Here is a 26,738-nt window from a genome sequence, read left to right as displayed (position 1 = left end):
CTGTTTTATTTTTGAAATAGGGGAAGCTGAGGGGAAACGAATGAAATGTCTACAATCATAAAATGCAGCAGTAACAATAAATATAAAAGAACTGCTTTCTTTTCGTGGACGGTAAGAGTAATTGGTAGGAGATTGAAGCGGGATGCAGCAGTGTCTGGAACTCATTGGTGTGAGGGGAACCACCAGTTACTCAGCACTGGGTAACCAAAACCAAGGAGCTGATTGTTGACTTCAGGAAGGAGAAGCTAGAAGTGGACAATCCAATGATCATTGGGGGAGCAAAGGTGGAGAGGGTGAGGAAATCTACGTTCTTGGGAGTCACGATCTTTCCTAGAACCAACACAATAATGGCATCATGAAGAAAGCACATCAATGCCTCTACTTTCTCAGGAGTTTATGGAGGTTTGGTATGACAAACTTCTACAAATGTGTGGTGGAAAGTGTGCTGACTGGCTGCATTGTGGGCTGGTATGGGGTCACCAATATCCCTGAGTGTAAAGCCCAGGACATCACAGGCAAAACCCTCCCCACCACTGAGAGTATCTACAGGGAACACTACTGTCGGAGAGCAGCAGCAATCATCAAGGATCCACACCACCCAGCACATGATCTGTTCTCACTGCTACTCTCAGGTAAGAGGTATAGGTGCTACAAGACTCGCACCACCAGGTTCAGGATCAGCTGCTACCCCTCCACCATCAGACTCCTCAACCACAAACTCAATCAGGGACTCATTTAAGTAAGAGTCCTTTATTGTTTGGTTTTTGATTCCTCTGTATTTCACAGTCAGTTGTTTATGTTTCTTCATTTGTTTTAATGCGTAAGTTGTGTACAGTTTTTTTTTGAACTACCAATAAGTGGTAATTCTGCCAGGCTGGCAGGTAAAAGAACCTTAGGGTTGTATGTGATATCATGTATGTAGTCTGACAATAAATCTGAAATCTGAATGAAATTTAAAGGTTCTAACTTTTGCACTTTATTGCTTTTTTTCTCTCTCTATGCATTGCACACAGTTTGTTTACATGCATACGTTGTTAGATTTTTTGTTGCGCTACCAATAAGCAATAATTCTGCCTTGCCTGTAGGTAAAAGAATCCCAGGATTGCATGTGATGTCATGTATGTCATTCATTCAGGTGCCTTGCTGTTTGGCGTGGGCCATCATGTCTCTCCATCCGACGTGATATGTGATCCTCCGAATTGCCTCTCCTGTTCTCCTTCAGTGAAGGCTCCATCTTTGAGCTGCAAGTGTATGTATGTCAGTCATCCTGTATGTACTCTGACAATAAATCTGAACTCTGGGTGTTGGTTTTGGGGAGGTGGGAATGGGCTAAGCCACAGACACCTTCTGTGCAGTATAAATGTGTTGAAATGCGGGGCTGAAGACCCTCCTGCTGTGAAGAAATACACTGGGCTGTTACACAGATAGAATATTCAAAACCCTCGCATGTTAGACAGCAGCTGTGAAGAGAGAAACAGAGGATGTTTCAGGATTAAGACCATTCATTAGAATTGCAAACACTTAGAAAATTGGCCTGATTAAATTTGAAATGATGGAGAGAACAAATAGAATTTCTGTCATTTTCTGTTTATATTTCAATTGTTCAGCATTTACAATCTTTTGCTCTTTGTGGGCACTTTAATGGCAATCCTCAACATTTCACGATTCCGCCTCCCAATGGGATTATAAATTGGAACTGAGATATATAAAAATAATGTCTGTCCTTTGAGGTGCTCTGCCCCTCCCTTCACTCCTAGACCCGGCCAGAATAAGCATGATGGGCCGAAAGGCCTTCTTCTGCACCACATGCTTCTTCTAGGTGCTAAACAAGGCACTGATGTTCTTTTTAACTGTGGTGTCTAGCAGTTGTGCTTCAAGAACTTGGCACCAAGCTTGGTCGGCAGAATGAGGCTAAGACCCACTGAAGCATCTCTCACATCCCGTTATTTCCTCTCGTTCCACTGTGAAACAATCCTGTCAGCTTCTCCTACTGCATGTTCCATGTCATAGGTCCCTTGGCTACAGCTCTTCACACCTTGTCCCCTGTAAGAATTCCATTTCTTTCTCTCAATTCCTCCGTCTCCGTTGCATTTGTTCCCAGGGTGAGGACCTCCATGCCAGATGGTGAGAGATGTCCTCCTTCTTCAAACAACGAGGCTTCCCCTCTACTAACATCAACAGCCCCCATACTTCATTATCCACACATTTGCCTTGGCCCCCTCTGCCCCCATGCACAACAAGGACAGGATTCTCTATCACTACACCAGCCTCTGTGTCCAACATATAATCTTCAACTATTTTCATCACCTACTGTGTGATTCCATCACCAGAAATATAGTTCTCTCTCCTACCCTCTCCATCTTCCACAGGGACTGCTTCCTCTGTGACTTCCTTTTGCACTCCTCCATCCCCACCAATCACCCCCTTGGCACTTTCCCCTGTGTCCACAGGAGAAGTTCCACTTCGTCCACACCACCTCCCTCTCCACCATTCAGTACCCCCAAACAGTCCTTCCATGAAGCAAGGCTTGTGAATCTGCAAGGGGTCATCTTCTGCATCTGGTGCTCCCATTGTGATCTCCTCTACATCAGAGAGACTGGACACAGACTGGGAGATCGCTTCGTTGAGCACCTTGCCTCTGTCTGCTGCAATAGCGTAGATCTCCCAGTGGCTACTCAGTTCAATTCCCCACCCCCATTCCCTTGCTGACATGTCTGTCCATGGTCTCCTGATCTGCCAGACTGAGACCACCTGCAAACTGGAGGAACAACATCTCATCTTCTATCTGGGCACTCTCCATCCGGATGGCATTAACATCAACTACTCCTGTTTCCGTTAGGACCCCCCCCACATCTTCTTCCCCGCCACCTTTCCTCCAGCTCTATTTGTCTCTCTCTCTCTCTCCCATTTTCCCTCTGCCTCATTTCACAAAACTAAAATCAATTGTCACCTTTCCTTTCTCCTGCATGGTAAATGTCCAACTAACACCTTTTCTCTGTTGGTCTGTACTCCCATTTTTCCTCTTTTTTTTAACCCAGACTTCATTACAGACGCCTGTCTTTTTTCAATCATACCTCGAGGAAGGGTTCAGGCCTGAAATGTTGGTAATATGCCACTATGGACGCTGCAAGACCTTCCAGTATCTCTGTCTTTTGCCCTGTGGTAAATTCTCATAGTCTCACCTGTGTTGTCTTTTTTTTAATATTTAATTTTTTCAAAAATATACATAATAAAATCTTCAATAACACAATATATTAAACTTTTCTTACAAACAGAAACCAAAACTAAAACAAAACCGTCCCTCCCTCCCTCCCCCTTTCCATACACATAGATCTGCACACCGTCAGAGCTCACATATCTTTATATAGAATACCTTATATATCCTTATATAGAATACCACTGGGGAAATCACTTTTGGGTATATATTATGTCAAGGTTAATATTCCTTTCTGCTACTGTATTTGGGCCCCTATGTGGTCCAAGTAAGGCTGCCAAATCTTTACAAAAGTGTCATACTTATTCTTTAAGTTATATGTGTTTTTTTTCCCATAGGTATCCAGCTGTTCATTTCCACAGCACATCCTGCTAAAATGGGGAGAGGGGAGACGGACTTCCAAGTGATCGCGATACATTTTTTTGCTACCGCCAGTGCTATATTTTATAAATGAGATTTAATATTTAGTCAATTTGTTGCTTATTTCAATAAAATTTCCTAGTAAATATAGCTCCAGGTCGCCCGTGAAGGCCACTCCTGTTATCCTGGTTAGTTTTTCTGCGATGTCTTGCCAAAATGGCCTCACCTTTATGCACGACAACGTAGTATGTAGAAAAGTTCTGAAACACATCTCAGAAATTTCTGCTTTGATCTATGTAACCTCTGTGGGGTAAGACATAATTGGTGCAGAAAATTATACTGAACTGGTCCATATCTTGCATTTATAATTGATGTCATACTGTCCATACACCAATCTGATCTCCTGTGTTAAGTCTTGAGGAGCAAAGGGAGTTTAACCATCTCCTTTGAACATAAATGCAACATCAAGCATGCTTCAGTCTTACTTGGAGAGAGGTGTTGGAGCTGCCAGTGATGCCACATCCCGTGAGGAGCTGCCCTCTCCTGGATAAGCAGTGAAGCACCCAAGCTCCTCTCCAGCAACTCCCTTTGGAGACAGAAGATCGCAGACTCCCCCGCGGACATTTCCTTACACTGCATACAAACCTCATCGAAACAATTCTTTACAAACTGTGCAGCTGACAGATGCAACATCTGAATGAGGGATTGCCTGTCAGCACAATGCTGGAGGGACCAGAGAATAAACAAGAACAGGAAAGAGCAGGGCATGGACAAGAAGGAGAGTTGGAGCAAGATGGAGGGAGAGAGCAGGATAGAGAAGGAGGAAGGGAGGGAGACAGAGGAGATTGGATATAGTGAAGTAAGGTGACGGAAAGTGAGAGATGTAGGATAAAGAAAAGGATGGAGAGGGGGAGGGAGCAGAATAGAGAAGGAGGGAGATGGGGGATAGAACAGAATGGAGAGAAGGAGGGAGGAAGAGATAGGGTTCACAATATTTAGCTGGAGGGTCAGAGGAGGGAAATATTGGGAAGGGGGCATTGGAGCTTGTCAGCCAAGGGGAGAACAAACCATTGAAGGAAACACCCTGCAGTTTCTTTGTGTTAATAATTATCTGATCATACAGTTGCATGTTTACTTTGAGGCATTTGCCAAGCTGAGGGTTGAAAATGAAATGTTAAATTGCTTCTGTGTAAAAATGTGATTCTTCAGCACTTTGACTTCCTGAATAATTTTATCTTTAAGAATTTCAGAATGACACAGAAAAAGTGAAATGATTTTTCTCCATATTATTAGAGTAGCTTTTCTTTCAAAATATTAAAGATGTGAAATTTAAGAAGGTCCCCACATGGCTCTTTGCTCACCCATGTGGAACTGTATGAGGTAGTGGAGACGTTTCACAGGGAGCTTCACACTGGAACAGGCTGACTATGGAGAAAGGATGTGGCAGTGGGAGATTCCTTTCATAGAGCTGGCACCCACACACAATGATACAAATGACCACCTCTGTCACCAGAGGCCATGATTCTAAATAAACAGTTCTGTGCCATTGTGCAAGTAGTTTTTGCAAGTTGACCATTTATGATTTGTAAATTTAAAATAGCAAACCTGATGAACTTGGAAATGGTTAAACTTGTGTCAGCTGTTTGGGAAGAGTGAAAACACAGAAATGCTGGAAGAACTCAGCAGGTCATGCAGCGTCCATAGGAGGTAAAAATACATGACCGACATTTTGGGCCTGAGCCCTTCATGAGGGTGTGAGGAATGCCATTTTAGTATGATTGAAGTTAACCAAATTTGCAGCCATGCGTTTCTGTGGACAGTCTGAAGGAATTCATGTGGAAAAGCCAATTCGGAGCATCCAAGTACTCTGAATAAAAGTGTTTTTGTGAATCTTTCATCTTTGTTACTTTTATTCCAATGAAAACATTTTAGAGATTAGAAATATCAATTACTGGGAAAAAGGATAATAAAGAATTGATTTATTTAAATAATTTGCTCAGTAACTTCTTTATAAAAATAAATACATTAATATAATTTCTGGATGAATTCAATGGGTTGAGTAGCATAAGTGGAAGAAAAAGAATGATTGGCGTCTCAAGCCACAACCCTTTAATGAGACTGGTTAAATGTAACAGAGAAGCCAGTGTAATAAGGACAGGGTGGGTGGTGGTGGTGGGGGAATGGTGCGTGGTGGAACTGGAATGTCATATGGGTTGGTGAACAAGGGAGAGATGAAACTTGATGGACAATGGCAGAGGGACAAGAAAAACAAAGGGGTGAGGCAGAGGAAGATGTGTCAGTAAAGACATGGTGGTGCTGCTGGTGTGGACCCAGGAGAGCGGGGAACACAGCACTGCTCCACAGGGTCCTATCACCTGGTCCTCATGCTGGCACTCTGTGCAGGCATTAAATGCCCTGTTAAAGGAGCCAACCGTGTTTTTAATTAAAATCCTGCATCCTTGGGGTCTGTGCCCAAGATGGCGGCTCTTGTGCTTGGCAGCAGTCACTAGGGATTGCAGACTCTGGGGGAGCAGTGGACAGGTACAAGGCACCAAAATTGGAGAATAACCCAATGGGGAAGCAGAGGAGATGACCCTACAGGACAGTGACCTCACCGATGGACCAGCGAGGGGCTCAGCGGCTGAAGGACCCTACAGGTTAGTGACTCAGCAGCAGACAGGCTGAGGGACCCACACAGGCTGAAGGTGATTTACGGTTGGTGGACCCGCACAGGCTGCGAACTGATGGATAGTTGAGTTCAGCGTACAAATGAAGGGTGCAATAATTCAAACTAAAACCAGTGTATTATGCCTAAACAAGGGAAATAACAAGGAGATGAGGGAGGAGTTGGCCAGTGTAGACTGGGAACGCAGACTACATGGACGGACAGTTAAGAAATAGTGGAAGACTTTCAAAGAGATTTTGTGGTCAACAAAAGTATATTCCAGTTAACAGCAGTGGGTGGGGGCAGACTGCAATGGATAACTAAGGAAATAAAGGAAGGCTTTGAACTAAAAGCTTGTGTGTACAAAGTCGCCAAGGGCAATGGGAAACTAGAAGATTGGGAAAACTTTAAAAAGCAACAAAGAACCATGAAGTGAAAAATAAATTAGGGGAAAAAAATTGGCTTAACATATAAAAAACAGGCAGTAAAAGATTTTATAATTATATAAAGTGGAAATGGGTGGCTAAAGTGAACATAGGTTACTTAGAGGATGCATGGAATGGGAAGTGAGGCTTTGGTGGTCTCTAAAGAAGGAGTGCTGAGCAAATTAGTGGGCCTAAAGATAAATAAATCCCCTGGTCTTGATAGAGTGCACCCCAGGGTACTGAAAGAAATAGCAGAAGTTATAGTTAATGCTTTGGTGATAATTTACCAAAATTCTCTAGGCTCTAGGTTGAAAGATGGTGGAAGTTATTCAAAAAAGGATGTAGGAAAAAGGGAGGGAACTAAAGACCAGTTTAATGTCTGTAGTTGCCAAAATGCTTGAAGCTATCATTAAAAAAGAAATAGTGAGGCATCTGGAGCAAAATGGATCCATCAAGCAGGTGCTGCATGGATTCAACAAAGGCAGGTCCTGTTTGTCAAACTTAACTGGAGTTCTTTGAGGATATCGAGAGCGCGATAGATAGAAGGGAGCAGGTGGAGGTTATTTACTTGGGTTTCCAGATTGAATTTGATAAAATGCCATGTAAATGGCTTATCCATAAGAGAAGGATGCAAAGATTTGGGGGTGATGTATTAGCATGGATAGAGGATTGGTTAACCAGTAGTTGGGATACATGGGTGTTTTCCCAGGCGGCAATCAGCGGAGAGCAGTGTGCCACAGCAGTTGGTGCTGGGCCCACAAATATTCACGATATACATAAACAATCTGGAAGAGGAGACAGAGGGTAGTGTATCTAAGTTGGCTGATGACACTAAATTGAGTAGAAAAGCAAAATGTGCAGAGGATATGGAGAGCCTGTAGAGAGATATATAGTAGGTAGGTTAAGTGAGTGGGCAAGGGTCTGACAAATGGAGTACAATGTCGCTAACAAGGTTACTCACTTTGGAAGGAAAAATGGAAGATCAGATTATTGCTTAAATGGCAAGTGATTGCAGCAGGCTGCCCTGCAGAAGGACTTGGGAGTGCTGGTGCTTGAATTGTAAAAGGTTGGTTTGCAGGTGCAGCAGGCTATCAGGAGGGCAAATGGAATGTTGGCCTTCATTGTGAGAAGGACTGAATTTAGGAGCAGGGAGGTTATGCTGCAACAATACAGGGTACTGGTAAGGCCACATCTGGAGTACTGCGTGCAGTTCTAGTCTCCTTACTTTTTTTTAAAATTTTTTATTTTTCACACCATAAACCACATTAACCATGATACATACTTCTTCCTTTTCAAATATATACAGTGCCATTTTCTCCCCCCCTCCCTCCTCCCATCCCACCCTCCCTACCTCCCCCCTCCCATCCATTTAAAGTACAAAATCTAGGATAGTCTCCTTACTTGAGGAAGGACAGACTGGCTTTGGAGGCGGAGTAGAGGAGGTTCATTAGATTGATTCCATAAATAGGGGGTTGATCTATAAGAAAGATTGAATCATCTGGGTCTTTACTCACTGGAATTCAGAAAAACTTGAGGGGATCTTATAGAAACATATAAAATTATGAAAGGAATAGGTAAGATAGTAGTAGATAAGCTTTTTTTCAATGAGACAAGAACTAGGGGACATAACCTCAAGATTCAGGGGAGTAGAATTAGGACAGAAATAAGGAGGAACTGCTTTTCCCAGAGGGTGGTGAATCTATGGAATTCTCTGCCCATTGAAGCAGTGGAGGCGACCTCAGTAAATATATTTAAGACAAGGTTGGATAGATTTCTACATAGTAGGGGAATTAAGGGATATGAGGAAAAGACAGGTAGGTGGAGATGAGTCAATCATTAGATCAGCCATGATCTCATTGAATAGCGGAGCAGGCTCAATGGGCCGGATAGCCGACTCCTGCTCCTATTTCTGATGTTGTTATTGGTCCTGGCTCATGGGAAGCAGGTATCGGATCCAGGAGTCAAGAGGGCGCTGAGGGCCAGAAGGGTTTCCGAAGGGCCTTGGGCGCTGAAGCTTTCCTGATCGTGTCGGAGGTTTGAATCTGGAACTCGGGCTGTCGATGGATTGAACAGGGGTCTGTGCGGCTGCAGAGGTTGTGGGAGGACTGGAGACAAATCCACAGACACTCAGTGACTCTGAAGGGACTCTCCTTGGCTTCTCTTTCAAAGTGTAAGAAGCACCAAGCGACATTAATAGCGACTCTGTCTGCTTTACAGGGGGCGGGCAGAGGAAATTTCTTGTAATATTACATTCTCTATATTATTGCCTGACAATGAAAGGAATCTTGAATCTTGAGACAGGGTGGAATTGGTGATTAGGAGAGAAAGGCTGTCAGTGCTTGAATCTGATAAGGTGATACAAGGGGATACCAGATGGATCTGAGGCGGGGAAGAGGATCCTGCAAACTCTTTTTATACCTCTTTGTTTTCTTGTCTCTCAAATTCCCATATATTTCACTATTGATATCAATGTAATATGTAGAGGAAGCAAAAAACTTATGGTGCATGAGGAGGCCATTTGACCCATTGTGTCTATACTAGCAACAAACAGTATATCCCTGGATCCAAAGTTTGGTCTAGAAGTGGATGGGGGGTGGTGGCAGAGTACCTCAAAGCAGATATTATTTTTGTAAATTTCACTCTCCTTGGATGTACAGTGCAGTAACAGGCCCTTTTGGCTCATGACCCCATGCCACCCATCTACCCTAATAAACCTACAAGCCCCTGTATGTTTTGAAGGGTGAGAGGAAACCGGAGCCCTTGGAGTAAACCCATGGGGAAAACAAGCAAACTCCTTTCAGACAGCGCCAGACTCGAACTCAGGCCGCTGGCTCTGTAATAGCATTGTGCTAACAGCTGCCCACTTACCTCACAATCCACCAGAAATGACTCCCTACTCAGAACACGTGCGTTCTGTTCCCCTTTACCCCTCTGGGCAGCTCATCTTTCTTTCATGGCTGTGAATGGGGCTGGGAAGAAGGGTGGCGTAGGATTGGATCACATCTGGAGCAACCCCTCCCGCACACAGTTTATAATGGTGACATCAGTGTTCCCCTTGACTGGTCTCAGTCTGTCTGCAGCCGAAACAAATCACTTTCCTGCTGCATCAGGGCACATCTGCTTCCTTTTAGTTTCACATTATGTTGATGAAGTCTTCTAAACACCTCCTCCAGCACTGGCAGGATTTGTTCCTCTGTGTTGTTGGAATTAGAATGTCATCCTGACTGCAGAGTCGATGCAGGGTTACTCACAGCGTCTGATCTATTGTTGCTAGGTGATGATGCTACCCCATATGGTTGCTCAGTAAATGAACGCAACCCCTTGTGGGTGTTAGCTACCAAGGAAGATTGGTTCCCTTTGCCATTGAAAGAGTCTCGGACTTTAGTGAAGACCTTGCTGATGCTAACCCCCCCCCCCCCCCACCCCTCCCAGAGCTGGATGGATTTACCAGCTGCAGATATCAGCCCAGTGGTTACAGTCCAGCCACTCGGCCACTCTCACTAATACACCTTGCTGCTATTTCCGTCCAGTTTCTGTGGATAGTGCTGGCGGGACTTGGATTGACTTGGCATTCAGGATCAGAATCAGAATTTATTACCATGAACATGTCACGAAATTCGTTGTTTTATGGCAGCATTGCTGTGCAAACATTTATATGAACCACATTTCAAAAAATAAATAAAAATTGTGCAAGGAAAAGAAAAAGACAAAGTGAAGCAGGGCCTGTGGTTCATTGTTCGTTCAGGAATCTGATGGCGGAGGGGAAGAAGCCGTCCTTGTGGTACTGAGTGCTTGTCTTCAGGCTCCTGTACCTTTTTCCCGATGGTAGCAGAGCGAAGAGGGCATGGCCTGGGTGGTGGGGGGGTCATTGAGGACAGAGGCTACTTTAAAAGACACCACCTCTTGTAGATGTTCTCAATGGAGTGAAGTCCAGTGCCTATGATTGCAGGCCTCTGGAGGGTTGTTCACCCTCTGGAGACTTTTCTTGTCCTGATGATTGGCACCAGACAGAATGCTCTCCACATTACATCTATAGACGTTTTGAGCATTTTCAGTGGCTTACTGAATCTCCTAAAACTCTTTACAAAGTATAGCCACTGGTGAGCCTTCTTCATGATGGCATCAACGCAGAGACTCCAGGGAAGATCCTCAGAGGTGTTGACACCCAGGAAATTGAAGTTCTTGACCCTCTCCACTGCTGACCCCTTAATGAGGACTGGTTCATGCTTCCATAGGAATCTATAAATGTAGAATATCAGAGTCATGGAGAAATACTCATGGAATCAGGCCCTTCAGCCCACCCATTCCTTGGAAGGAATCTGGTCAAAAGTGACCTCATCTGCCAATCAAGCATTAGGTCTACCCACAAAAATAACTCTCCTAGGTCATGTGGGTGCACCTGGACCTGCCCCTCCAGACACCATTGTGTGGTGATAGAGTGGTGGCGGGTAATGTTGCATACCCCTAGCATACTATCAGGAGTTGTGAGTATTTTTATCTGACCAGTGTCCAATGTGCATGATTTGAGTACTATGGTTATGTATGTGTGGGTGAGTCTGTTTGCTGTTGCAAATTCCCCTGCCTGTAAATAAAGATCACTGTTTTCTATTAACACGTGTCCAGGACGTGTTACTCTTTGTCATACCATCTCCCACCATTTACAATAATCCTATATTATTCACAATTTTTTCCTTTTCATCAGATTCTTCCCCTCACCCATAGATGTGGGAGGGGGGATTTACAATGGCTGATTAATCCACCAACCTGATGTCTTGGTGATGGGAGGAAATTGTGGGACCCAGGTGAAACTCACCTGGTCACGGGGAGAATGGGCAAACTCCGCACGGCATCCAAGGTCGGGATTGTGGCCAGTTCCCAGAATCAGCAACTCTTTCTACTTCACCAGAGGACTGTTGAACTGTTTCAGTAGCTTGCTTAAGTGTCCAGGCATGGAGTTGGACAGCACAGAAAGGGGTCCTACAGCCCCAATGATGCCAAACTAGACAAATCCCATTTGACCCCTTAGGCCCTTTCCTATACAAGTAGCTGTCCAATTACCTTCTGAGAACGGTGTCTGTACCTGACTCCAACACCTCCCGACATGTTTTAAGCATCAGCGTACGGGTGATGGATCTCAGACGCAGGAAGAGGAGAGTGAGAGCGTCAGGATCAACTGTGTGGCGATGATCTAATGAGAAGGTTAGAGGGGTTTGGATGGGTGGTGTTTGGGGAGTTGAAGGAAGCAATGTTGTGTCCGAAGAAAATAAAGAAAGTCGACTCCATTGTGTGCTGAAAGAAATAAATCAGTGTATTCTTTAATTGCTTGTAAACTGGGTAAATCAGTGTTGTTACTTATGGAGGTGCCAACATTCAGAACAAGAAAAACTCCAGAGTGTTGTTAACTTGGCCTGCGACATCACAGGCACCAGACTTCACTCCATTGAGGACATCTACATGAGGCAGTGTCTTAAAAAAGCAGCCTTTATCCTCTATGCCACCACAACAATTGCTGGACTTGAACTTTATTCTCACCCAGACATGATAACTGGGTGTAACTTCCCTTCCTCAAACCTGAGTCTGCACCTCAGACTTGCCACAATCCATTCTAACTGACACAGACCAGCCTGTGAGCTTTGTTTGCGAGTTACCCCACAGCAAATCCTTGATGCAGTTGTTGAACATTAACTCTGTACTTTGGTCACTCATTGCTTGGAGAATAAATTGTGCTTTAATTTGCTCACTGTAAGGCTAACATTGATAACCAGGAATGAGTTTACTAATTTTGAGACCTGTGACCATCGAACAAACAAACAGCACTCATCTTGCATCTAACTAATGATGTTTGATCTTTAGTTGTGATAAGGCTTTCTGAAATAACCACGGACCCACTCAATTTCTACAATGGCTGCATATTTGTCACAAGGATCCATTCCTCCCTTTTACCATCTGCATCTGCTACATAGAACACCAGCACAGTATAGACCATTCAACCCACTGTGTTGTCTCCATGCCATCAGTCTGGACCTATGAATGAGCTAGTACCTGATCACACCCTCCTGCAGTATAGGAGCTTGCAGCCTGATGCTGAATCCTGCACACTTGTCTCTCTTCTGCAGCGGCATGGTATAAATCTACAGACAGAAGGGGACCATTTGGCCCATCTAGTCAATGCTGGTCATTGGCTTTCCACCTTTGTCATTACTGGTCTTCACATGGTTCTCAGGCTTTGTGCCTCAACCTCCTGGTCAGCCAGTCAGTTCTAATTCTGCAAGAAGTTTGGGTGAAAGAAACATCCACAAAAACAAAAATGGCAGCACTGCTGGTGGTGCGGAAGTTCCCATGCTCCCCAACAGGGTCCAACCGCCCAGTCCCCACAGACATTGGCTCCATACAGGCTTTGAATGGCCTGTTAAAGGAACTGATGGTGGTTTCTTTAAAACACCATGACCCTGGGGTCTGGACCCAAGATGACGGCGCCTATGATTGGCAACAGTCACAAGGGGTTGCAGACTGCAGGAAAGCAAAGTACAAAGCCAACTGTTCAATCTTTCCTCACAAGGCAACCCCACTGCACCCCCCCCCCCACCCCCAACTCAGGATCCTACCAGTAATCCACTGCTGATCAGACTCCAATGCTAATATCTATTTCTTTAAATAAGGGAACCAAAACTTCTCAAGCTCTGAATGGCCTCACTAGTACCTTGCACAGCTGTAGTAAAAATTCCTCACTTCTACACTCCAGCCCCATTGAAAATGGGGTGGCATGGTTAGAGTAGCTGATAGTGCAATGCTGTTGCAATGCCAGTGACGCAGCTTCTAATCTGGTGCTGTCCGTAAGGAGTTTGTACATTCTCCCTGTGTCTGCATGGGTTTCCTTTGGGTGCTCTGGTTTCCTCCCACCCTTCAAAATGTACTGGTGGTTGTAGGTTAAATGACTGTAATTGGATGGCATGGGCTCTTGGGCTAAATAAAAGCCAGGATTCATTGAGCCATATTGATTACGTTTACTTGTCGCAAAATACCTAGAAATGTGAGAATCTCTAAAAATCATGTAAAGAGCACAATTTACAGAGTGTAAGATAACAGTGAAAAGGAAGATCAATGAGCACCAGGCAAGGGCAGCATGAAAGCACTGTTGTGAGGTTCATTCACGAGTCTGAAGCTGCAGGGAAGAAACTGTCTTTAAGCCTGTTGGTGCGCGCTTTCCCTCTCCGATGAAAGGAGGAAGAGAGTGTATCTGGGGTGTGATGGGGCTTTCAGTGAGCTGGCTGCCTTTTCTCGGCAGCAGGAGGTGTAGACGGAGGGGAAGGAAGTTTATGTGACGTCTGAGTTTCATTCACCGGCTTCTGATCTTCAGCTGGGCAGCTCCTGGACTGCACTGCATCCAGCAAGTATATTATCAATGATGCCCCTGTGGAAGTTGTTGAGGAATGAGGGGGTCATGCCGAACGTCCTTAGTGCTCTGAGAAAATAGAGGTATTGGTGATTTTTTTTGACCATCGCGTCAACATGTGATGGTAATTACCTGCTGTACCTGGACAATCAGGTGAGCCATGAATATCTTAAATGATGGAATAGGCTCAACTCCAAATCAATATATATTAAACAGGAGTAACAGCTCCGCAATCTAACATCACAAAGAATGGTCACCATTAAGGGCCGAAGCCATTCATCTGGTCCTGATGCTGCTTGACCCGCCGAGTTCTTCCAGCAGTTTGTGGTTGGCTTCAGGTTCCGCTCTGCTGTTTGTCTCCAAGCTAAACGGGTCGCCTGGCTGAAGAGCCTAGAATCGGGGATACAGGCTCAGGGTGAGGGTCAGGGTGGGGAAGTGCAAATGGATCTGGGTGTACTTGTTCACCGGTCACTGAAGGCTAGCATGCAGGTTCAGAAAGCTGTGAAGAAGGCAAATGGAATGTTGGCTTTCATAAAGAGGGGATTGGAGTATAGGAACAGAGACGCCCTTCTGCAGTTATACAGGGCCCTAGTGAGACCCCACCTGGAGTATTGCGTCCAGTTCTGGTCTCCAAACTTGAGGAAGAACATACTAGCTATAGAGGGTGTGCAGCGCAGATTTACAAGGTTAGTTCCAGGGATGGCAGGGTTGTCATATGCAGCAAGGCTAGAAAAACTGGACTTGTATCCATTGGAGTTTAGAAGGATGAGGGGGGACATGATTGAGGTATACAAAATCATCAGGGGGATAGACAAGGTGAAGTCTGATTACTTGTTCCCAATGATGGGAGAGATGAGGACTAGAGGGCATAGTTTAAGAATACAGGGTAGGCCCTTTAGGACGGAGATGAGAAAGCATTTTTTTACCCAGAGAAGTGTGAATCTGTGGAATGCTCTGCCACAGAGGGTGGTAGAGGTGGATTCGCTGACTATGTTCAAAAGAGAGTTAGATAAGACTCTTGTGGGTAACGGAGTTAAGGGTTATGGGGATAAGGCTGGAAAGGGGTACTGATGGTAATGATCAGCCATGATCTAAAATGGCGGTGCTGGCCCAACGGGCCAAATGGCCTACTCCAGCTCCTATTGTCTATTGTCTATTGGACCGAGATATGGAGCAGGTGGCGGAGAATATTCGAAACTCTCTACTCGGAGAGCTGAGGTTAGGTTCATCGATAGGCTCCAGATGAATAATCTGAGGGAGGTGAAGATGACGAGCAGAGAGAGAGCATGGTGGTGAGGAAGGACATCAGCATGTCCTCGCCCGGAAGCCAGCAACTCCGCCCGGAAGCCGGGGGATAACTGTGACGGTGACACGCCTTGGAAACCACCCTATCACACGCAGGGAGCAGGTCGAGCGGATCCACTTCCGGGTAAGCGCGGACCTCAGGTTCCGGATCAGGAGCCGAGGCGGCGGCGGCGACGGACCATCTCTAAGGTAAATGGAGCCCGGTGACTTGTGTCCCCTGCGTGATTCTGCCCCAGCCCGGTCTGTGGTCGGACTCGTCCCCATGACACCCCTGCACTGCCGCCGGCTGTTTTCTCGGCCAGTGATTTCTTTCTATCCCCCCCTTCTCTCTGGACAGTGATCTCTTCCCCCCCCCCCCCCTCTCTCTGGGCAGTGATCTCTTCCCCCCCCCCCTCTCTCTGGGCAGTGATCTCTTTCCCCCCCCCTCTCTCTGGGCAGTGATCTCTTCCCCCCCCCCCCTTCTCTCTGGGCAGTGATCTCTTCCCCCCCCCCCTTCTCTCTGGGCAGTGATCTCTTTCCCCCCCCCTCTCTCTGGGCAGTGATCTCTTCCCCCCCCCTCTCTCTGGGCAGTGATCTCTTCCCCCCCCCCTTCTCTCTGGGCAGTGATCTCTTCCCCCCCCCTTCTCTCTGGGCAGTGATCTCTTCCCCCCCCCCCTCTCTCTGGGCAGTGATCTCTTCCCCCCCCCTTCTCTCTGGACAGTGATCTCTTTCCCCCCCCCCTCTCTCTGGGCAGTGATCTCTTCCCCCCCCCCCTCTCTCTGGGCAGTGATCTCTTTCCCCCCCCCTCTCTCTGGGCAGTGATCTCTTCCCCCCCCCTTCTCTCTGGGCAGTGATCTCTTCCCCCCCCCCTTCTCTCTGGGCAGTGATCTCTTTCCCCCCCCCTCTCTCTGGGCAGTGATCTCTTCCCCCCCCTCTCTGGGCAGTGATCTCTTTCCGCACCCCCCCTTCTCTCTGGGCAGTGATCTCTTCCCCCCCCCCTTCTCTCTGGACAGTGATCTCTTCCCCCCCCCCTTCTCTCTGGGCAGTGATCTCTTCCCCCCCCCCTCTCTGGGCAGTGATCTCTCCCCCCCCTTTCTCTCTGGGCAGTGATCTCTTCCCCCCCCCTTCTCTCTGGGCAGTGATCTCTTTCCCTCCCCTCTTTCTGGGCAGTGATCTCTTCCCCCCTCTCTCTCTGGGCAGTGATCTCTTCCCCCCCCCTTCTCTCTGGGCAGTGATCTCTTTCCGCACCCTCCCTCTCTGGGCAGTGATCTCTTCCCCCCCCCCTTCTCTCTGGGCAGTGATCTCTTTCCGCACCCCCCCTTCTCTCTGGGCAGTGATCTCTTTCCCCCCCCCCCCCCTTCTCTCTGGGCAGTGATCTCTTTTCATCACTGGCAATGATCACTCTCCCCAGTAGTGGTTCTCTGGTCAGTAGTTGATCTCGCTGGCATGTGGTCAATGGGCACCCTCTCCCCAGCCTCTTTTGCTGGACAGTGGACACCTGCTTCCCAACTCTTGGCCCTGCTCAGTGGAAACCCTCTCCCCTGCCCTGTGGTTGTCAGAGCTGAGAATGGGTTTGTCCATTCAGGTGCTAACAAAATCCAGGGATACTCTGATCTGCTCTTAATTAATTCAACAGCAATAGTATCCTGAGGGGCTTGATATGATGTCCTGACCCAATGGCCGACTGTAGGAGAAAATTGATACCTTGGGGTGAAACTCGTGTTTATATTTCCCTCTTGGTTGAGATATTGTCAGTTATTGGGCATTGATTTCTTTGGAATTTAATACAGATAAGTGTGAGGTGTTGCATTTTGGAAAGGCAAATCTAAATAGGTCATATGCATTAAATGGTAGGCTATTGAGATGTGCAGAGCAACAAAGGGATTTAAGAGTTGTGGTAAATAGTACCCTCAAGGCTGATACTCAGGTAGATGGTGTGGTGAAGAAGGCATTTGGAATGTTGGCCTTCATAAATCAGAGTATTGAATTCAAGAGTAGGGAGGTTATGATGAAATTGTACAAGGCATTGGTGAGGCCAAATTTGGAGTACTGTGTACAGTTTTGGTCACCAAATTATAGGAAAGATATAAACAAAATAGAGAGAGTGCAGAGAAGGTTCACGAGAATGTTGACAGGATTTCAAGGTTTGAGTTACAGGGAAAGGTTGTGCAGACTGGGGCTTTTTTCTCTAGAGCATAGAAGATTGAGGGGGGACTTGATAGAGGTACTTAAGATTTTAAAAAGGACAGACAGTAAATGTGGATAGGTTTTTTCAATTAAGAGTGGGGGAGATTCAACTAGAGGGCATGGTTTAAGATTGAAGGGGGAAAATTATAAGGGGAACATGAGGGGAAATTTCTTTACACAAAGGGTGGTAGGGATGTGGAATGAGCTTCTGACAGACGTGGTCGAGGCGGGATCATTGGTTACATTTAAGGAAAGATTGGATAGTTACATGGATAGGAGAGGACTGGAGGGGTATGGACCGGGTGCTGGTCAGTGGGACTAGGAGGGTGGGGATTTGTTACGGCATGGACTAGTAGGGCCGAACTGGCCTGTTCTGTGCTGTAAGTGGTTATATGGTTATATTTGATATTCCTGAGGCATTTTTTTGTAATATAAATATTTCCCTTATTGCCACTCAAGAGTCGCCACAGCAGCAGCAGGGAAGCTGCCTGTGGGTCTGTTGAGTGGGACACCATGCTCTCGTGTGTCTGACACAGATCAGAGATTATTCCTTCGACCTCTCATCCCAATTGTCTTGGTGCAGGGTTGTGATGTTGGGAGTTTGCTATGTCATTCTGCCCACAATCTTAGGAGAAGATGGTGTTTGTGGGTAAGGATACTCTGAATAATGTCCATGTGAAGAGCAGATAGTGTTTGGTGGTACAGATGCCCATAATTATAGGTGTTTCGGGGTACGTGTTATCCCCAGAACTTTCTCTGCTGACTGCTGCTTTTTTCACCGGAAGCCGTCCCATCTCATGCTTGGTGGTGTGCAGGGAGGAAGATGAATAGGGTGGAACGGAGTTTGCCAACCATTGCTTCAATCAACACCTCGTATGCCCAGTGTCAGACGTTAATGGCAGCTCCTGATCCAGAGGAGAGGAAGGCCATCTCCGATGTGCGCAGAACCTTCTGTCTTTTCGTCACTTTTGACCTGCTCTTTGTTTCTCTCCTGTGGATCATCGAATTGAACGTAAGTATTTCCTTTCTGGAAAAATCCGCGTGCCAAACAGGATCTGAAACCTTGTTGCGCTGCCTTTTTGCTTGTCCTATTCTATATCGAGATCACAAAATAGAAACAGTTAATGCATGATTCCTCAGCGAGCCCAACTCTCCCCTTTGTCATAATTAAACTTTGAATGGAGATGGCATTTACCAGATTATATGTACATTAATGATTCAGTCAAAGTTCATGTAATTGTACATTCACTTGCCCTGTCTACGGCCAAGATGAGGCTCAATCTAGTGACATAGAGTCACTTTCTGATCACAAAGGATGTTATTCCCAGCACAACAGAGTTACTGTTGATACAGCAATGGGTAATTGTAGAAATGTTTTCTGAACGTGAGTGAACTGCCGATGAGTAAGCAGGCATGATGGAGTCATTTTGGGTTTGGAGCCACAATGGGTGGTGGGGCCACCTAGAGAGGCGTGGGATTCACCCTGAGGTCACCCGGAGTGCCAGTGGGATTCAGCCTGAGGTCACCCGGAGTGCCAGTGGGAGATGAGATGAGGAGGGAGCAGTATGGGAGGGGGGTGAGGAGGGAGCGGTGTGGGAGAGGGGTGAGGAGGGAGCGGTGTGGGAGGGGGGTGAGGAGGGAGCGGTGGGGGAGGGGGGTGAGGAGGGGGCGGTGGGGGGGGGGGTGAGGATTTGGTTTTAGACCCTATCACAGCCTCTGTCCAAGGCTACACCTGAGTGTGGCAAACCTGAAGCTGGTGGAGATTGAAAGGGAATTCCTCAAACAAAGAAGATGGGTGTGGTTGATGGAGGTCAGTTGTCCCAGTCCCTGCAGGTGTTCGTTTCACCGGCCCCAACCATCTCCAGCTGTCTCATCAGTCATCTTCCCTCTGTCATGGGCAAAATTATTGATGTTCAATCACCATTAAATGTTCAATTCCATTTGGAAATCTGCACCAAATGAAGTAGCTCCTGACTGCTTTCAAGGCGGGACAGTTAGAGTAGTAGTTATTTAGACATAGAGCATGGTTACAGGCCCTTTCGGCCCACGTGTCCATGCTGCCAGTTTTCACCCAATTGACCTTCAACCCCCTGGTATGTTTTGAAGGGTGGGAGGAAATCAGAGCACCCAGAGGATACCCTCTCAGACCCAGGGAGAACATACAAACTCCTTACAGACTGCACGAGATTCGAACCCATGTCTCAGTTGTAAAGGTTAATACCTTGTGTTTTTGGTTCTTAGTTAATTTTATGCCTGTTTCTTTAAGAGAACTATTGTTTGTAGTGTTACCATAGTGACTATGATGTAATATATCATAATATCCGTCCAGGCTAACTGCTTGCTCTCATTCTACAAGATGTGAAGGAAGCGTGAGCACGAGAAATTTTTATTCAAGTTTTTTATCTCTATATATCTTTGTATCTTTATACAGTAAATGCTTTGTTTTTCACAGTTATGAAATTCTTGTTGCGAAGCTAAGCAAAATGTTTTCCTGTTCTACCAACAAATTAATGCTACATAAAGTAATGGCCTAAGATTTTGAGTTATTGGAATAAAGAGATCTAAATTTGGGATATCGCAGCTCATGCTTTGGAAGATGATACTTTGAAATTAGGATATATTAGAATAAGGAAAGTGTCGTCTATGCCAGTTGCTGGAACTGTAACACCATTTCGCTAACTGCTACACTAACTGTGCAATACTACGACTGTGCCAGTGACCCGGGTTTGAATCTGGTGCTGTCTGTCAGGTGATTATTTTCCTCCAGATGCTCAGTTTCTTCCCACCCTTGAAAATGTACGAGGGTTGTAAGTTAATTGAGGTATTTGGGTGGCACGGGCCAGAAGGTCTTGTTACTGTGATGTACATCTAAATTTAAAAAGTGGCAAATGTTATCGCTACCAAGGCTGGGCAATGACCACCTCTAATAAATGACAGCTAACCCATCAGCCCTTGACATTCAACAGCATGCCATCGCTAAGTTCCCGATTGTCATCCTGGAGATTGTCATTGAAATGAACAGACACATGAATGCTGTGGCAACAAGAAGAGGTCAGAGGCAGTGTCTCTGCAGCAGGTGACTGGCCCAAAGCCTTCCCAGCATCTTCAGACTGCTTGACCTGCTGTTCGTCCAGCTGTATTTTGGCCAGATTCCACCTGTATCTTTGAAGTTTGCTCTATTCACATTTTACATCAGACTGAATTCTGCTTCTGTCTGCACCTCCCTCTCATGTTATGATCAGTGCGGATTAAAGTCCATTCAACTATTGGGTCATCAATGAACCATTTCTCATTGTTTATTGTCTGATTAGAAGGGTCCATTTCCTGGTGGTACCCAGGGGGAGAGAGCGGGAGGAGGAGGGAGAACAGTTTTAGATTGGTCAGCAGCGATGTATTGTTGAAGGTATAGTACCAAGGAGGTTTGTGGTGTCGGGAAGAAGCAACGCCGCCAGAGTAGCAGTATTAAGGGCACACTGAACTGTTGGCAGGTCAGTGCTGCAGAACTGTGCACAGCTAGGTGAGGGAAGATTGAAAGCAGGTTCTGACATCTGGCTGTTTGAAGAAGAGCACAACACTGCCTCCTGGAGGCATGTCTGGATGTTACCTTATGGCCTGTGTGGGATCGTGCTGTTCACAGTATGGCTGCTGCAGTTCTTGCATGACAAAATGATGAGTCCTCAAAAGTTTTCATTTGATTCTGAGTGTTTGGATGTCTGAATTTGGAGAACTGGTGCAGGAAAATGAGTCCTGACTGAGTTTGGAGTCTGCCCGCAAAATTCAGCCATTGCTGCAGGTTGATTACACTGGACATCGAAGATTCTGCTTCCAGAACACTTTTGGAATGGAATTTGGGCAGCTGATCACGAAAATCACATTAAGATTTTCCCATCACATATCTTTTTTTTTAAGATTTATCCCACTTTTGTGATTTGCTGTCATATTTTAAATCTACTTCAAGCATAGTAAATCATGGAAGTGCAATATGCCATTGAAAATTCTTGTACTGCATTCACACTTTGCTGATCCTGGTGCATTCAGTGATGAACACGGTGAAAGGTTTCACCAGGGCATTGCGACCATGGAAAAGTGGTATCAGGGCAACTGGAATCCATCAATATTGGCTAACTATTGTTGGACACTGATATGACAGGCATCAGATGCTGAGTACAAACAAAAATCAGCAATAAAACATTTTTTAGTTCAGTTGAACTAATGCAGCGTGTCAGCATTATTAAATATGCTAATTTCATAATGTTTCTCCAACTTCCTATGTAATACAGCAAATCTGAAATTATCTTTGTGTTCAGCTTGAAGTTGCCCACCATAATCCTTTTTTTTTCAGGAAGCAAATATTTTGGGGGGGGGAAAAATGTCTAGTGTTACAGATCTGCTCCGAACTGAAAACCGCTCTCTGAGCGACTTCCTCTGCCTCTTGACACAGTGTACCGTGGAGTTTCAGTGAGCATGGGGCTGTTGGCTTGGGCAATGCCATCTCCGATCTGCTGCATCTCCCTTTCAAAATGGCTGACTCTGAAACCTTAACGTGTTCTTTGTTTCCCAGACAAAAGATGGTATTGAAACAAATCTGAAGGATGAAATAATAAATTATAATTTCAAAACTTCATTTTTTGACATTTTTGTAAGTATTGTGTCCGTGCATCTAACCAAAATTCAATTCTCCATATTCGAATGACTCCAAACAATTATTCATGTTTGATGCTTGCTCCTTCTAGTTGCTGGCATTATTTCGTTTCCTGCTGTTACTGCTGGCTTACGCCCTCCTGAGACTTCGTCACTGGTGGGTGATTGCGGTAAGCATCACACAGAGTGCTCACTGTCCTGTATACTTAAGCTGGAAGTGGGGTGAAAGTTAAGAGTGAATGACTTGATGATTAATTCTTTGCACAGTGCGTCAACTGGGAGAGGAACTAGTTGGTGCATTTGCACTGAGCACAGGAATGGTAGTGGGCACCAATTCAAACCTCTCCGAGGCAGTCTTGCATCCACTGAGAGCTCCGTCAACTTGTATGCTTAATTTTAGGTTCCAACATTCCCTTTCATATAACATGAATATTTTGACAATATAACTCTAATTTTAAGAGGTCTGAATGAAAATTGGGCCAGAAGGATTCGCAGTTGTGGTTGATCATGGGCTGGTCTGTTGTAATTGGGTTTAGTCGTTCTGAGAGAGGAACTAGCAAAGGCAGGATGAAGTTCAACTGATCATAGGTCTCATGGTCTCTGCTTTTGCCGGATATTGCTAGCTCTACATGGGTGAGAAGTCTGCGAGGAAGCAATTCCAATTCCTTGTCTCTGGGCAATGCCTGCAGGGTCTGAAGAGATGCTCCCTTCCAGGTGTACATTTTATTCTCGTGTTATGCCCTCTCTCCCTGCCCATGGACTGTATGGGGAGATAACAGAGGGATGATCTGCTAAAGTTGGCCAATAGCACTCAGCTCACTGACTGGGCAGTGTTATGAGCCCAGAGGACCCCAATACCCAGCAGCAATATTCACCACAGCAAATGATTACTTAAACAAAAGTTGCTTTTAATTATCTTTAATTTAACTAACCCTAACTTAACCCCCTTCTAATTCTCAGCGCACGTGTATGTAGTGTGTGTAAGTTCAGAAAAGTTCTTTGGTTCACAGTCCAATCTCACTTCTCATTCCTCCAAGTTCACTGGTTGCAGGCAATCTTTATATTGTGCACAGAATTTAACATTTATAAAGTGGTGCTTGAAAAGTAAATAGTTAATTACTGCTCAGGAAGGTTCTTTTTGGTTTTCAGAGAGATTTGTTGTTCCAGGACATCCACAACTGATTCCTTTTTAATCAGCCACTCCAGTGTCTTGCTGACAAAACTTGCCCCCTTCAGGGTTCTTCAGATGATATCCTCTTTTTCAGTTCACCACAGAGTTCCTTTTTGTTTCTCTTATTCCAAGTGAAACTTTAGACAGCCAGTCCTCTCCTCTTGCATGAACCACAAGGGCTTTGACCAGGCCATCTTCCAAATGGGCTTGCAAGCTTGTCCTGGTCCAGTCCCAGCTACCTCTGCTGGTTGTAACACTGTACAAGTGATCTCTTTTTCTCTCTTTCTGAGAGAAAGCCTGTTTGACAAAACCACATGACCCTCTTACAACAGCAGGCTCTCCTCCAGACAATATGTGGCTCCAAGCTCTTTCGTCAGTTGCCTTTTGTAAACAACAATCCATTAGTGAAGTCTCTTGAGCACTCTTCAAAGCTCTTGCAAAAGCTGTGAGGCCCCAATATGTCTAGCATTGGGCAGAACTGCAGTATTTCAAATAAGATCTGTTTTAAAGTGTTTGTATGTGACCTACTCTAACAAACATTTCCCAATTTATCTCCCAAAAACATTTCTATATACTCTGTCACAGCAGGCTGAAGCCGATTATTAATTTCATCATATATGCCAGTGTATAAGATGGTTCTTGAGCATTAAAAAATCTCACCCCAAAACCAGGGAATGTTTTGTACGCCACGTATAAAATATGAATCTTAACAGCGAAGTCTCAGCCCTACTCTGCGGGATCCATTCGCCTAGTTTGGCTGCCGTTGTCTCTGTACAGGTGATTTATTTTAAAATAGGCTAATAAAATTTAAACCTTTATTGGGTAATTTTCTTTTAAAATATTGTGAATTAGTATATTAAATGTGTATCACTCTAGTGGTCAGCAGTAAGTGCCAGACTTGGGGCAGTCTCATACAACAAGTATAGCTCAACACCTCCATATTAGGTGGAAATTCGGGGTGGGTCATCTTGTATACTAGTCATCTTGTACGCTGGCATATAAGGTATTTTACAGCCTACAAGTTATGAATCATCCCTTGCTCTTGCATTGAACCATCTAGGAGTAACGCATATTGGAGCAGTGTACCAGGGCAGAGGGTCAAATAGCCTCCATGTGTGCAGAATTGTAAGTTGCTTCTGTGCAGGGAAAGCCTTGTCTTGCAAAATGTACAGTAAAAACACAATGAGAGGATCCCAGCAGAGCAGACAGTGTACTTTATAGAGCAAAGATAAAGATACATAACCATCGTTTTGGGCTTGAGCCCTTAATCAAGTTATGAGCAAAATGTAGGCAGGTGCCTGCTTTCATTTTGCTCATATCTTAATGAAGGGCTCAAGTCTGAAATGTTGGTTATACATCTTTACCTTTACTATAATAAAATACACTGTCTGCCCTGCTGAGTTTCTCCAGCATTGTGCTTTTACTTCAACCACGGTGTCTGCAGACTCTCAAGATTTACTTCTTGCACATTGTATGAACTGTTGAGGGAGCGGGCCCTGACACAGGATGTGGATGCTGCACTCTGATGGGAAGTCTGGTGCTTTGTTGGGCTCATTCTGCTTTGAAAGCCCTGCTCCTCTCCCCACACTGATTCTTGCCTTCTGTTTTAGGTCACCACTTTAATTACCAGTGCCTTTCTAATAATAAAAGTCATCCTCTCCATTCAGGTAAGGAGACGGTTTCTAATCATTTCTTCATACTCGACACTCCCTCACAATCATTTCTCATGATTGTGGTTCACGGAGGGCCAAAGAGCTGGACTCCAGACCCATTCAGAGGCTTGAGCTCAGAAGTTTAAAATAATTGATTTGTGCAGTTCTGAGGGAGGGCTGTTCTGAAGAGATTTGAGATGCTAAACTGATGTTCCCTCAGCTGAGAAAGATACCGTGACATAATTCTGATCAAGAGCAATGGAGTGATTCCTATCCTCGTTCATACCCTACCTTCAGCTAAATCAGGAAGGAATATTGTCATGTCGTACGCTGTGTAGGATTGGCTGAGTTTCCAATCTTGAATGGGTGGCAGTTTAAAGGGTATCTCTTCAGCTAGAAAGTGGTTTGAAATGTCTCCTGATTATAGAAGGTAATACAGATACACAATTATTCTGCCGTTTGTGAATTTGCGATAAAACGCTTCACTGCCCTAGTCTATTGATTGACCTTGGGCAGCCACAGAGTTCCTGTTTACACCATGCCCGCCTGTTGGAGACTGAGTAAATTAATCCCTGGAAATGTTTGGGTGGAGGGGACCTGCTGCCACTTTTACGCAGTAGAGTGTCTGTCTACTGAACTTATCAGATTGCAATCTGATGAAGTCCCGGCATGCTGCATCTTTGTCTTAGAACCAGGAGGAAGTTGAAAGAGGGATGTAAGTTAAGGGGAAACCATTTAGAAGGACTTCAGCAGGAAGCCTGTCTAATAATTCCAGAGGCATCTAGGACACAGACCAGGAAATTTCAGCTACTTTCTTACAAAATCAGTGAAGGTGCTGGAGGTTCGCATTCTGGTGTCCTGGACAGATAGAGCACAGAAACAAGCCTTCGAACCCCAGTCGTGCTGGCCATCACGCACCCATTTACACCGATCCCACACTCCCTTTGACTTCTCCATATTCTGCCTACACGGGAGGGATAAATTTCAGTGATTGCCAGTGAACAAGCCAACCCATGTCTTTGGACTTTGATTGTGTTGGAGTCACTGTTACCATGCTCTGACATGGAGATGGATTATGAATGAGTTTGGGCTTCTCTGTCAGTAACGTTCCACACAGGTGGCTGCCAGACTTGCTCTCTTCAATTTTGGCCTGTCTTATCTTCTAAGATCCAGAGAAGAGCCCAGTCTCTCCCCCTACCAGCTGTGTCAGGAACTAACCAGGTGATTCTTCACTGCACTGAAGTCTCTCCAAATCAAGTAGTGCCATTTTTGGGGAAGGAAACTGGACTGTATGCAATATACCTGGTGTGGTCTCACCAAGAGTCTATAGAATTGTACATATGACAGAATTACTCTGTAGTCAAATCCTCTTGCAATAAAGTTCTCCATACCATTTGCTGTCCTCAATGCTTTCAGTAAGTTGTGTATTAGGATGCTCTGGTCCCTTTGCACATCAACATTCCCAATTTCTTGACATTAAAAAAAAATTCCCCTTCACCTTTTTCCTATCAAGTGGATAACCTCACCTTTTCCCATACTCTACTCCATCTGTAATGTTAATCTGTACTCCCTCAGCTTGTCTACATTCCCTTGAAGCCTATTTGAACCTCAATCTGGCCACATTCCCACTTGGTTTTGTGTCATCAGCAAAGAATGCATTTTAGGCAGCAATTGGGAGCAGATCAAGATTTGTTACTCTGCTCTGGGCTCAATCATCTGAACTCCACCCTAGTTGATGTTCAGAGC

The 26,738-nt window shown here is 45.3% G+C and overlaps 1 protein-coding gene across 2 annotated transcripts in view; it reads left to right on the top strand.

Moving 5' to 3' along the window:
- Nucleotides 1–15,468: 15,468 nt before the first annotated feature.
- Nucleotides 15,469–26,738, top strand: part of stard3 (StAR related lipid transfer domain containing 3) — a 38,478-nt gene continuing 27,208 nt past the window's right edge. The window contains exons 1-5 of one of the 2 annotated variants that reach the window (XM_069907200.1): nt 15,469–15,551; nt 18,314–18,540; nt 22,090–22,167; nt 22,262–22,339; nt 24,951–25,007. In XM_069907200.1, the coding sequence (XP_069763301.1) occupies nt 18,352–18,540; nt 22,090–22,167; nt 22,262–22,339; nt 24,951–25,007 (402 nt within the window). In that variant the 5' untranslated portion in view covers nt 15,469–15,551; nt 18,314–18,351. The remainder of the gene's footprint in view (nt 15,552–18,313; nt 18,541–22,089; nt 22,168–22,261; nt 22,340–24,950; nt 25,008–26,738) is intronic. The other variant, XM_069907201.1, reaches the window with a different exon arrangement.

Source organism: Narcine bancroftii, chromosome 12 (genome assembly GCF_036971445.1).
Source record: "Narcine bancroftii isolate sNarBan1 chromosome 12, sNarBan1.hap1, whole genome shotgun sequence".
NCBI classification, from domain to species: domain Eukaryota; kingdom Metazoa; phylum Chordata; class Chondrichthyes; order Torpediniformes; family Narcinidae; genus Narcine; species Narcine bancroftii.
The sequence above is the reverse complement of the archived record's forward strand: the minus strand, read 5'-3'. Positions and strand labels throughout refer to the sequence as shown.